Source organism: Melanotaenia boesemani, chromosome 19 (genome assembly GCF_017639745.1).
Source record: "Melanotaenia boesemani isolate fMelBoe1 chromosome 19, fMelBoe1.pri, whole genome shotgun sequence".
Classification (NCBI taxonomy): Eukaryota; Metazoa; Chordata; class Actinopteri; order Atheriniformes; family Melanotaeniidae; genus Melanotaenia; species Melanotaenia boesemani.
In genome coordinates, this window is record NC_055700.1 from 21,419,793 (window position 1) to 21,433,074 (window position 13,282).

The 13,282-nt window shown below is 37.1% G+C and overlaps 1 protein-coding gene across 3 annotated transcripts in view; it reads right to left on the bottom strand.

Moving 5' to 3' along the window:
- LOC121629589 (protein unc-13 homolog B-like) overlaps positions 1-13,239 on the bottom strand; it is a 64,530-nt gene extending 51,291 nt beyond the window's left edge. For all 3 annotated transcript variants that reach the window (XM_041969248.1, XM_041969247.1, XM_041969245.1), the window contains exons 1-2: positions 13,016-13,239; positions 2,617-2,646 (exon numbers count right to left, since the gene is read on the bottom strand). In XM_041969248.1, coding sequence (XP_041825182.1) covers positions 2,617-2,646; positions 13,016-13,037 — 52 coding nt within the window. In that variant the 5' untranslated portion in view covers positions 13,038-13,239. The remainder of the gene's footprint in view (positions 1-2,616; positions 2,647-13,015) is intronic.
- Between the last annotated feature and the right edge of the window lie 43 nt (positions 13,240-13,282).

Consider the following 13,282-nt stretch of genomic DNA (forward strand, 5'->3'; position numbering starts at 1 on the left):
AGACACTGTATGTTTGTGTGCTCAGTGTCTCACACTGGCAAAGTGAAACCACATCAGTCAGTGTGTTGTTGGGAAGATGAATCAGATTAGGTGAATTGTAAGATGATGTTTTCTGGCAGTACTCGCCACTCCTGTCTGTAAACCACCCACTCACCCCTGATCTCTCAGTCAAATGTCTTCATTTATTATTGATTGATGAGTGTTTTTTTTCTCCCCAATAAATTAGTCAGGAAAATGCAGGCAGTTGGAAGACTGACATTTACAGTCCAGTATCCCCATAAATGCTGCATGCAATGGAAGGCATAAACTTGTTGGACAAGTTTTCTGTCACTGCAGGGACCACCTTGCGAGAAATGCATCCTTTTACTCTGACCTGAGTATGTTTTGGAAAATATAATGTACAATACTATTCTGCAGCATTTTGGAAACACAAGGCATAACTACATTTACAGACATGCACGCATGCAATCATAATTCCACCAACAGAAGGTCTTTATCAAGTCTCAGTTTCCTGTGGCAGTCAGTGGAAAGTAGGCAGCTGGCCACCAGCCTGTACAAGGCCACACTCAGTTCTACTAACTAAGCAGTCTCCAGAAACACTCTAATCTTCCAAAATAAGCCATCAGACTGCGGGTGTGGTGGAAGCACAATGCAAACACCTATCAGGAACAACCTTATGTAAACTTCAAGGCCTCTTCCCGTAAGTCTTTTGTGTCTAAGCAAAGTGACAAAGGATTATCATGAGAAAAGAGAAAGGACAAATATAATATGAAGTGCTTGATTTCTTAAAACAAAATCCCGTTCATAAAGGTATGCTAACATAATATAGCCATCATCTAAATCTAAACTTAAAATTCAATGTGGTGGAATTGTATGTAGAATATAAAGCCATGATGCACAATCAATATTGCCCTTCAAGTATTTCAGGGTAAATACAGTCATCGCCAGTTCATTGGTTTACCCAGTGGAACCCAGACCTGTCTGCTCCAGCCTCCCTTTACAGCAACTCTATTCCTCTGCTCTTCTCCAACCTGTTTCCTCCCAATGGATTATAATAAACATCTTCATTTGTACTCAGCTCTGTGTCTGCGCTTGGATCCTGGTATCACCCTTAATTAATTAATTAAAAACTTATAAACAAAAAAATCCCAGCAACAGCAAAAAGACTCATATTTTCTGTCATTTAAACTTGAGGCTGTAGACATATTTATGTTCCACCTTAGGGAGACAATTGACTTAACTAAATAATCCCTGATGTTTGCTCTGGGATAAGTGTCACATGCTGCACAACCCAAAGCAGGAAAGTGGTCACAACCGGGAACAGCAATAATTCAGAAACCCTACAAAATGCATTTCTGTAAAACATGTGAAGGAGCGGCTGATTACATGAAGCTGGATAATTAGCCCTACAGTTAATGAGTTAAATATTTCGGGCAAGCTGAGGTAACTCTCAGCATTCCTGTCTGCTCTTGACAGACATGTCACGGAGCTTAAAGGGAGGCGTGACCATGCACACTGGAGGGATTTGCTGAGGTGGAGTGCGCAGGGATTTGGACTTAGAAGCAACCCATCTAAGCTCACCTGTGCACAACCTGCTGTGGAAGGACACAGGATTGCATAATGTAAAATCAACCGAGCTTTTAGTGACTTGCCAGAATTTAAGTGATTAACCTACATGAGGAAATGATATGAGGAAACATAAAGCACTCAGCTGTTTACTCTTTCAGCCATTCTAATTTCTGCTGGTTCAGAAATGTTTTGTGTGTGTGCGTGTGTGTTTTATTTAAAAAGAAGCAACTGTGGAGTAACTACTCTGCAGATATCATTTATGTATGTTGGTGTGGTGTACGTGTGTGTGTGTGCAAAATGAATTAACCTTTCATGGTTTTAAAAATTATTTGTACAGAAGATGATATATAATTAAAAACTGTGTATGTTCTGTCATACCTGAATATTTAGATTCTGATACATGTAGTTTTGCCCTAAATTTAGTTTTTTATGATCTGACCTGTCAATCTTGAGTTCATGACTTTATCCTGAGCATGTCACTGCAATGCATTTTCTTTCCCAGACACAAGGATCCCTTAAAGGTTATTTGTTCGTGCAAAACTTCATTATTTAGGATCTGGGTCTTGATATAAAAATATTTCTGTATATATCCTTATGCTTTCCTACCTAGAAATACTTAGAATAGAAATACTTTATTAATGTCTTTGGAGAGTCCTCAGGGAAATTTGGTGTGGTGATTTCAGCTTTGTCACCCAGACAACTGTACTGAAGTGTGTATCATCAATGTATATGTGCAACATAACACTGCAGTTTGAATATCTGAATGTGAGATGTGCAATAAATGGTTCTTTTTTCTCACCAAAGATTCATATGGCTTGATCCCTGGATCACTACATGACCAACAGCTCAAAATTTGCAGCACCCTTGTGAATAATGAACACTGAAAGGTTCACTTAAAAAATGAAAGAAAATATAAAAAATCCAAAAAGGTCCATATGAAACCCTCTACAGCTGAAGAATGTCCTCCAAATTCAACACTGTTCTAAAAATATGACACATCTCAACACAGGAAGCGTTCATTAAAATTACATAAAGACAATTTCTTACCTGCAGGCCCCTTGAGCTTGGCTTTCTTCACTGCAAAACACACAAACACACACACACACACAAAAACAAAACAGTGATCAGGCCGGTAAACAAGGTTCAGTTCAACTTACTTGAAATACAAATTAAAAAGGTCATGATTTTGATGCTTCTCAAATGCATTAAAATCCAGAGTCATGAGTTGGTGTGATTCACGACACCTGAGTCAGACAAACGTGTCACGTTGTCAATTGCAACCAACTAAATAAGGTGTTTGTTTTGGTACACTGCTGTGGGTCAAATCTGTATCAAAACACAAAAACAGCCGAAGGTTTATAGATGATTTCATGCATCATGCTACTTAGTTAAAAACCTACCTGATGGGGGGAAAAAAATGTAGTACATTATTTAAACATACAAAGTATCTCATTGTCATATTCCTATTACCCTTTTGGTGAGTATTAATTTTTTTTTACCAAATACTGATGAATTGTTCTTATAAACACAATAGCATAATTCAAACACATCTCAGAGACAAAACTCTCCAAATACATTACCATAAACAACATCACATGTTTCATGTTTTACATCTAATTATTCTCTAACTTTGGAAAGTTTCTATTTTGACAAAAGTATGTCAAAGTTTTCCTATAATGACATGCAAAAATCAAACTGCTGTGAATAGTTAAAGGTGACATAATATAAAGGGGTAGCCACTTCTTTTATTTGGCGGCATTTATTTTGGTGCCTTAAGTGACTTCCAACTCAAAGGATCATGTTATCCTGTAAATCTCTCATTCAGTCAGTTATTCAGATCAGCAGTGGGTTTCTACATCTAATTCACAGGGTTTTTTTGGTCAAAAAAATAAAGAAACTATGAAAGAAAGTTAGTCTAGTTTCTTTCGTAAGGTAACAATAATACCAGTACTTTGTCTAGTGTTATAAAACATTGAAATGCTACTTCTAATTGTTATTCTGTTACAGAGCATGCTGATATACAATTTGCCAAAACTGAATAACAGAGTTAACAGAGTTGTTAACGTATGATAAAAACTAGCCCATATGAACAGTAAGCTTCACTTGGTTTGCTTTGCTTTCACTGCGCTTTACTCAAGCAGATCAAAACCGCCCGGAACCTGTTACGCGGTTGCAACAGCGCGCCCAATGTGAACCAAACTATTGATTAAAATGGCTGTGAATAGTTGCGGAGCCGTAACACGGCGCACACGCACCCGGTGGAAATTGGGGGTGACTGTGAACCTTCAGGTTAGACACAGTAATAAACAGCAATATCTTGTTTCCAGCATTCAGTGTAATTTGTGTTCAAATTTAAATTTGCATGGCCTTTTGAAGCTGTAGGACAGATCTCAACCTAGACACCCCAAAGTGAAGTTGATCAGAGTTGCTTACTCCACCCATCACAATCAGATCCAATGAAAAAGAGGTGTAAGTTTACATTTTAAAAGAAAAAGGTTTCACTGTATTTGGGGTATTTTGACCAAAGTATGTCACTGACTTTTTATTTAGACCCCAGTTAAGTGTGTCAACTTGTAAAAAAGAGGCATTATGTCTTCTTTAAATATAATCATGAAACATAAGCCCAGACAGCTGCGCCCAAAACATAACAGCTGGTAAACAAACACATAAAAAAGAAACAATAAAAAAGTGAGGCATACAAAAGAAAAAAATATTTATCTTAAAAAATAATTAAGAGCAAAGGCAAATGCTGCTATATTTTGGTTTATTTTTAGACCAAAGATGTTTAGCCCCCTGATGTATCCATACAATACCATTTATGAGATTGTAACAGGCTTTGGAGGGGGATTAGTTGTGATTGCTGTGGCAGGGTTATGTGTTCAAGCATAGGATCTACTAAACCTCTAGAGCCTGTCATGCCAGATGGGCAGGACAGGATCACAGAAGCACAAATGATGCTTTCATTTTTCATGCAACATCTCCTTTCTTTTTACATTTCACATTAAATCAACTTTGAGGGAGAAAATTTGCACTTGTGTCCTCCCTGTCTCCTTAAATATAATATATGATTACATATATGTAAAAGAGGAAACAACAAATGAACAAATGGTGGTAACTGAACTAAAGGAAAATCTTAATAGTTTCCACTGCCATCTTTTAGGATAAAAGAACAATGACTCCCGACTTCGAATGTTTCCTGTCTCGTACATACCACAGTGTGAAGCGGAAAAAGGAGCAGTGGAAATGTTGAGAGAAACCAGCAGTACTTTTTTTCCCCTTCTTTCCACTAAACTAAATGAGCTGGAACAGTGGCTTTATGTCTCAATTTGCATGATGTTGTTTCAGACAAGGGGGGCATTATTATGGAAATTGATGCTTATCTTTTTCTGTCTCTGGCTTTAATGGCTATTTAACTTACTGTCTGAAAGGAATTGCTGCACAATTACCAAACATTTTCCTTTTCTATGTTCCTGTGTTTTTTTTTTTTTTTTTTCTTATTTCTTCTGTGAACTTGCTTTACTTTGAACTCTTCTATTAGTTCTTGTAATTTAGCAGGGGCATATTTTAGTCACAGCGGATTCCAGCAAGGACTCCATAGACTGATCTTAAATATTTAGAGAATACCTGTTGTATATTATTTCAGCTAAATTTTCCGAGTTGCTTTTTCTTCTCTTTTATTAACAATTGTAGCTGAATTGTAGGACTGCACAATTCTTTGCAAGTATTGGAATTGCATGTGCATATTTCCATTATTCACACTGCAGGTTCACTAAGTTAACTTAGGTTAGCATTCACACCAGTCCTACTGCTTCCAGTCCTGGTTCATTTGCTTATAATCAACAGCACAAACTATGATTCTGCAGTGTTCCTCAGACTGCTGTGAGTAACCTGGTTTTTGTAGAGTTGTGCTGCTTTGTCTCTTTCAGAGCAGACAAGCCAAACTACTGTTATGCTGATCTGTCCCTAAAATAAATTTATAATAAATTATTTCTCAATATCAACCCTCAAAATTGGTTGAGCCAATCAAATCATTGTGGCTACCATTCACCTGAAGCAGACCGAGACCTGCATTTGTAATCGGACCAGAGTCTGCTTCTTTAATCTACATCAGAGTTTGTTTGTGCATTCACACCTCACCAAACAAACCAGACGTTCCGAACAACGAACTGGGATTAGAACAAGAATGGCTGGTGTGAATGTGCGCAATATTACTTAAGGACTTTCTGAAGGTCTATAAGTTTTTCTTTCTGCCTAATAATTTTCAGATGGGCGCTTTTATTTCCCTATTTTACTTGATAAGCCACTTAACACTGAATAAATTAAACTATCAAAAATGTGCCTAAGTTGAAGAATGAACTAGTGTACAGCAAATAAATGTCTTTCTTGGTAATATATGAACAAATATAGACTAATTCAAGACTTGTACAGTATTACAGAAAAACATAATGTAACATTTTCAGTTTCAGGCCAGCTGTAGTGATAGGCATTGTTCACATCTAAATGCTATAGGATTAAACAAAATGTAGTCATGATGTAACATTATTCAACAAAAGGACAAAATACCATGACACTTTATTAAAATGAGCATGTAAAGAGTAACATTTAATATGTAGTCCTACTGAAATTCTGTCCATGTTAACTCCATGTTATTGAAGGTCAAATGACAAGAGGATTTGGAAGTTTAATGCCTGAAAATATGGTTAAAGTCGAACATTTAGTTAATCTGCTCTATCATGCAGCATGTCCTGAGGTATTTAAATGCACATGTTTTTAACTGAGCTGTGCACATTTCAAACCAGAGAGATAAAGTTAGACTGGAAACATTTTGAGAAAAGTATTGTGTGAATTAAGCAATGCTGCTCTAATTCTGATCAAAAACTTAGCAGGAGCAATTTGATAGTAAGACATCATCTGTGGAAGATGGGGCAGGAAGTGATAGCAGAATCCGTGCTACTGCTACAGTGTTGTACTTCCACTTTGTGCTGGCTGTTGGATCTGATCTTGGTAAAAAAGAGAGAGAGCAACAGATGGCCAGGGGATTACTCCCTCAATCTCTAAGCACTCTCTGCCTCACTCTACCTCTTTCATAATTCCACTACTGTGCTGCTGGCTACACTCAACCACCCTGCCACCAGCTCCACCACTTTTACTCCTGCAGACCCCCATCTTTCATCCTTCACAAAATTATATCCTTCTAAAAACTCCAGATACTGATTCTGCTACAGAGCTGGGCAGACTCTAAGCAGCCAGGATGCCTGGTGCATGGCAGTTTTAGTAGAGGCAAAAAGAAATTGACACACCACAAAATTATATAATGATGCATCAGACAAGCTGCATCCTGTGTGGATGAACACAGTTTAACTGGAAGTAAAACAAAGGCACCACGGTAGGAGAAATGAATCTACTTCAAGCAGTGACAAATGAGAAACTTTCCAGCAAAAGATTATCAATGGAGCCACTGCAAACTGCTTAGTTGAATCAATATCTGATTCATTTTTTCTTTCTCAAAAATATAAAACTACAGTTACATAAAGCAACTACAGGCAAACTGCATCCCCACTGCAAATCATTTCAGCCCTAATTCTTTTACATTAGTACTGATGTCTAAGGGCACACCAAGCTAACAACTGATTGTCTGGAACATTGTAAGTATTGACAAATTATTTTTCAGCACGGTATGCATTGAATAACTGTGTTTAAGTACATTTTTACCCAAAGGCCAATGAGTATCTACTGATAATCAGCTGTTTCCTGTCACCTGCAGAGTAATTGGTGTATCTACATCAAAGCTGGTGGTTGATTAATCCACAATCTTTTTTAACCCTTTATGTATTGGGGTTTATTTTGTAGTCTGTAAGCACATAGCTATGTTTTCTTTTCTTTATGTCATTGTCATTGAGAACTCGAAAGACACCCAACTCCCACCTAAGTTTCCTTTCATATCTTTATATATTTCCTGCACTGTTTATTAAATGCTCTAGTCATCCTACTCTCAGCTTTCTGAGGTCCCAGAAGTTTCAAAGATACTCTGCAGCTAAACCAAACATTTGTCTCCAATCCTAAAGAATGATGGGGTCCATGTGATGTGACCCATGTGTCCACTCAGGCCTCCCGATATCCCCAGCAAGACTCTTTCTCACATGTCCTCATGTAAGGGCCACCATTTAGCTGTTGTGTAAAGACGTCACCATGGAGATGAAACATCTCAGCTAGCAATAAATACGCAACAGTATGAAGCCAAGCTGGTATGAGTCACAACATTAGCTAATCGCACAACCCCTGCCCAAGCCCTCTTTATTCTGTTATCTATTGGCTGCATAACTCCTACCAGCTTTAATTTAACTGATCAATAAAATTGACAGTCTGAAAGCTCCACAGAGAAAAGACCCAGTTAAGTACAGTAAGTAGGGTCTGCTGGGGCCATTTAACTGAACCATTCAACTAAGTGGCACCAAACTGGCTTGCTTCTCTGGGACATTTTATTTGATAGGAATACTTCTGTTTCTGATGCCAAAAATACTCTGGAAGCTCATTGTTTTTTAAGAAAGATCCTTTTTTTTTGTTGTTGTTTGTTTTTTTGAGTTGGACCAAAAAGGTTTTACCTGCCTTTTTTTTCCCCACACTAATGCCAAAGCTATGCAAAATGTGTATATATAAAGTAAATGCATTGGTTTATAAATCTTATAAACACATATTCTATAATAAATAAAATACAATTTTTTATTTTATTGTTTCTACTCTTTTATTTTCTATACCCGCTTTGTCCTACTTAAGGTTGCATGGGGGCAAGAGTCTATGCCATCTGGCAAGATCCAGTCCATGGCAGGGCCAGTACACAAATAAAACAAGACAACTTTGCATTTGGAAACACTGACCGGCATTACAGTGAACAAATGTGGACCGCCTTTAAAATCTTCATTGGAGAGATTAAGACATCAGTTAGCTGGGAAAACAGGACAAACACTGTGATCTTTTGTGCTATAGATGTTTGAAATTACATAATGATCTGGCTCTGTGGCAGTTCTTTGGCTGCTATTAGGTTGAACCAACCTACGAATGACTAAGCCAGGGGTCTCCAACTCCAGTCCTTGTGAGCTACTGTCCTGCAGGTTTTAGATATCTCCTACTACAACACACCTCTGCACAAGCCTGTTAATGACCCAGCGATTTGAGTCAGGTGTGTAGCATCAGAGTAGAATCCAAAACCTGCAGGACAGTAGCTCAAGAGGACCAGAGTTGAAGATCCCTGGATCTCCACCCTGTAGTGAAATGTTTTCAGTTTGTGAAAGGGTTGTATGTGCAGCAGGCCAGTCCAGCTCTTGTACTATGAAGTCATGCTATTATAGATGTGTTTTTCATCTGCATCTTCTTTGTGTGCATCTGATTATCTTTACGCCTCTCGATGTGGTTTAGCACTGTCTTGCTGAAATATGCAAATATGAAAAAGATATTGTCCGAATTGGAGATTTTTTGTTTTGCTTTTGCTCTAAAATCTGTATATACTTTTCAGCACAGAGTTCCTTTCCAGATGCACAAGTTGCCAGTTTCATAAAAAATAATGGACCCTATAACAATCAGTGAAGCAGTTTTTTTTTTTTTTTTTTGTTTTTTTAAACTGAGAGCTGATAGCATACCCAAGATTCACAAAATCTGGTCATTTGCTTTTATTTACCTTTAAAGAGCATATAAACTCTTTTGGAACAAAAAAGTATCAGAAAGGTGATCTTGAATCGATGAAAACTATTTTTGCACAATGGATGAAAGACATCAGTCTTAACATTAACAAGGTTTCCTATTTGTTGCGGAGGCAAAACATCCTACTGGGAATAAATGAACACTTTTCTGTTTTAAAGAAAAAGAAAACAAAAATATGTATATTACTGCCAATCTGTTACTGATTTATGAGAAATAACTACCAGCAGCACTTAGGATACTCAGAGTATAACAGAATTATACAAAAATTACCTCCTGGGTCGTTTCCTAAAATATCAGTTTTTAATTATACTAGAAAACGTCATGAGGTTTAGTAAAGGGGGAATCTTAAAGTTTCAGGACTGGACTTGTCAATTGCAATCTTGATTGTAAACCCTCTATTTAACCAGCAATGCCAAGTGGGTCATGACTGAGTAGGATTATTTAATAATAAGTTCAAGGGTTAAGAGTGGAGAAGGCCTTCTTTGCCCAACAGTAAAGTGTTAAATGAGGATTTCTACTGTCGTCACTCAGCAATGACCTAAATGCAAAGGCATTAAACAAACCTAAGACTGTCACAGAGGTGTGTTAGATGATTGGAAAGAATATTTGAGAAGTATTAAATGAAGAGTGAGATATGAAGACTTAAATCTTGAAAGTTGTCTCTTTTAAATTGAAAAAACGAGGGTGATCAGATACATGTCAGGACAAAAAAAAAAAAAAAAAGAAAGAAAGAAAAAAGAAAAAAGAAAAAAAAGCATGATGAGGATTTCCAGCAGATAATATTTGGAGCTTTAGACATTAAGTTTTGTAATGCATTATTCCATAACAGGATCTGTCAGTATGAGACTATGACTGCAAATCTTTCCAAAAACTGTCCATTTTCAGACGTGCTCAGCATGTCTAAAGAGGATATAATTTAATCTGGTCTCTTTCACCCACAGGATGCTGGTGTCCAGTTCAGAAAGGCAAATACTCTACATTCATTCTTGGGCTGTGTCCAAATGCCCACCCTACTCCCTAGCCCATCGTTCACTACATAGGGCTGCACTATATAGCACACTACATAGTGACTCATTCTCTTGGCGATTCGGACACGAAGCTGCTTATTTTTTCTTTGCCAAAAACCATGTGATTACCGCCGTCACCACCAATCCAATCCAAAGTTGTGCGTAAATATTTTTATTTTTTTTCCTTATGTTGTATTTTATTCAATGTTTGTTTGCTTATAGGTAATTTCGCGCAGCTTAATTTTTTCAACTCATTGCGCCATGTTGAGCTTCTGCCCGCAATGCATTGTGGTCTATATTGACCCGTCTAGTGACCATCGATGCTCACTACTTTTCAAGATGCATTGTGGGTAATTTTGAGTGCCCTACTTTTTTCTCTCTGGACATTCGGACACCCCTACAAAATGGCATGACCCCTATATAGGGCACTATGTAGGGAGTAGGATGCACATTCGGACACAGCCTTGGTTTCTAGTCCTAAAGTCCATAATGTTCACTCTCTGACCAAATGCTCAATGATAAGCCATAAAATTCACACAGTGAGCAAAATAAATCAGTTATGCTGGAAATAAAGGTTGTCAAAATTTTTAAATTAATTGTTCAACATGTTTTTTTTCTCTATTAATTTATGTAACTACTAAAGTATAGGCCTCAAAACATTGACATAATTATCTGGGAACATGGCATATCTGTTATTTTTACAAAGCCATTTTCACACAAGTCAGTGACGATAATTACACAGGCGTGTACAATGACAATGGTCGTCTCTAGCTCTAATTTTTTAACCTTCCTCTTGTGTTAGTTTTCTGTTACCATCTCTTATGTTAATGTGCCGGTTTTGACCCATGTCTTAAATCTGCTGTAAAATACCCAAAATACAATTATTTATCATCTAATTTCCTTTTTCTCTCTTGGTTACCTTGATAGGGGTCCTTATTCATGAAAATATTGATTTTAATGTTTTTGGTGTGTATCAGTATGCCACTCGGCTGCAATAAGAAAAGATGATAAAATGATCCTCATAAGAATCACATAAGGATGTTGTGTTACCTGACTTTTACTTAGGGGGGTTACATTTGCTTAATTTATTTGGTCTGTTTATTATTATAAACTATACTAATATCATTGATGTTATAGGTCAGTTTTGATCCTTTATACATTTGCTTAAATAAAAAGGCCAAAAAGTGGATGGGGTTTCAGCACTTTCTTTTCATAAAACAATGATGCCTCTTTGTACTGACATTAGCATAAACAGCTAAACACATGCCTTGAAGTCACTGACTCTTGTAACGGCAAACTTTGTGACTCCAGGGGTCATTTTGATGATATTTACAGTAGCTGGCCTTACGTGCATCATGAGGTACTGACCTCCAACAGATTTTACCATCTTTGGATTTGAATCTTTCAGGGATAGCAACTTCACTAACAGTAACTTTCTCATCAGACTCATCAAATGTGTTGTGTTCCTCAGAAAGCCACTCAGCCGCATAGCTTTTTGACTTATTTTACCCAAAAATATTATCCAGAACTTGGCTCACTGAAAATGTTCTGCTCATTTTTGCATACTGCAAATTGGAGATGTGCACTCTGCAAGCCACCAAATCTGTACTGAATGCTGGACATGCTTTGTTTGTTTTGTTTTTGTGCAGCTTTACAAGAAAACAACCTAAAAAGAGAATCCTCTTAAGCTCAAATGACTGGCAGAGGAGCAGGCTGTCAGTGTTGGATGACATTTATGGTTTCAGTTTTGGCTTTAATTATTGCCTTGTAATCTTATTTTTACAACTGGGTCAAAACTGACCATATATATATATATATATATATATATATATATGAAATAGAAGTTCCTGACAAAGTCAAAAAGTTAATGTATAGCCTAAAAATGGGTCAGTGCCAACTCGAACACAAGAGTGAGGTTGAACCATATCATAATAGGTTTGGTGATGAAAGCTTTGTCCAAAAAATAAATAAATAAAAAGCCTAAGGCTCTTGTTTTGACATGTTTGCTTTGGGCTTCAAGCAGGTTTATTCTTCCTCCTTTTCACCTGTCTTTCAGCAGCAATGGACTGAAAAGCATGGCATTGGTTTGCATCAGAAAGGATGCTGGAGCAAGATTTTCCCGACTTTATTTCCTGTAACACCCCCTTCTCATTAGTCTGGTATAGAGAACCATGAGGCTTTTAACCTTTTTTTATTTTTTAAACTTTGTTATACTATTTTACTAGTGAGCTTCACAAAAACTTCCATATAGTTTGTCTTTCAATGTGTGGCCCTCCTTTTTATATATCTAATTCTAGAAAATGGATCATCTTATTTTCGTTTCAGTTACGCTATAGGGTTTGTGTTTTTCCATGTATTCCTTTATATCTCAAAGTAAACATACTGTAAACCTGTTAGGTCAAAACAGCTGCTGTGGTGTGTGTGAGTGTGTGTTCATGGGTGGAAAATCTAATATGGAGAGCAGCTTCTGCAGACTGCAGCGGTTTTGATTTTGACTTTGGCTGTTTAATAATGTAAAGTCGTAGCAGGACGAACCAAATAAGTTTTATTTTAATTACTTTTTTTTATTAAATTACTCCACTGATGCCTCATGCTAGAAAGTCTGTTCTGTATAGTGTCATAAGCAAAGGGACCCCAGGAAACTCAACTATTAATTTGTTAAAATAAATCAATAAAAATAGGAAAAGAAACGAAAGCTTATGTTGTTTGTAAACTTATGAAGTACAAATAAAAGGAAAACTTACCTCGGACACACAGTAACGACATGACAAAGCGCTTCCAGCGACAAGCCAGTAGTTTTACAGTTTGTGGCCAAAGAAAGCTCTCGGCAGAGATTTACTTAGTGGGGTAACATTATAATATCCATAAAAATTTTCTTCAAAGCTTTGATAAAATCCTTTTCGTTGTTCACAAGTCGTTAACTGATGCCGGACATGGGCAGAGAGCAGCAGCCCCCCGCCACGTCCACGCCATTATTAAAACTCTCATCACAGGTTTTCAGAGACAGCCCG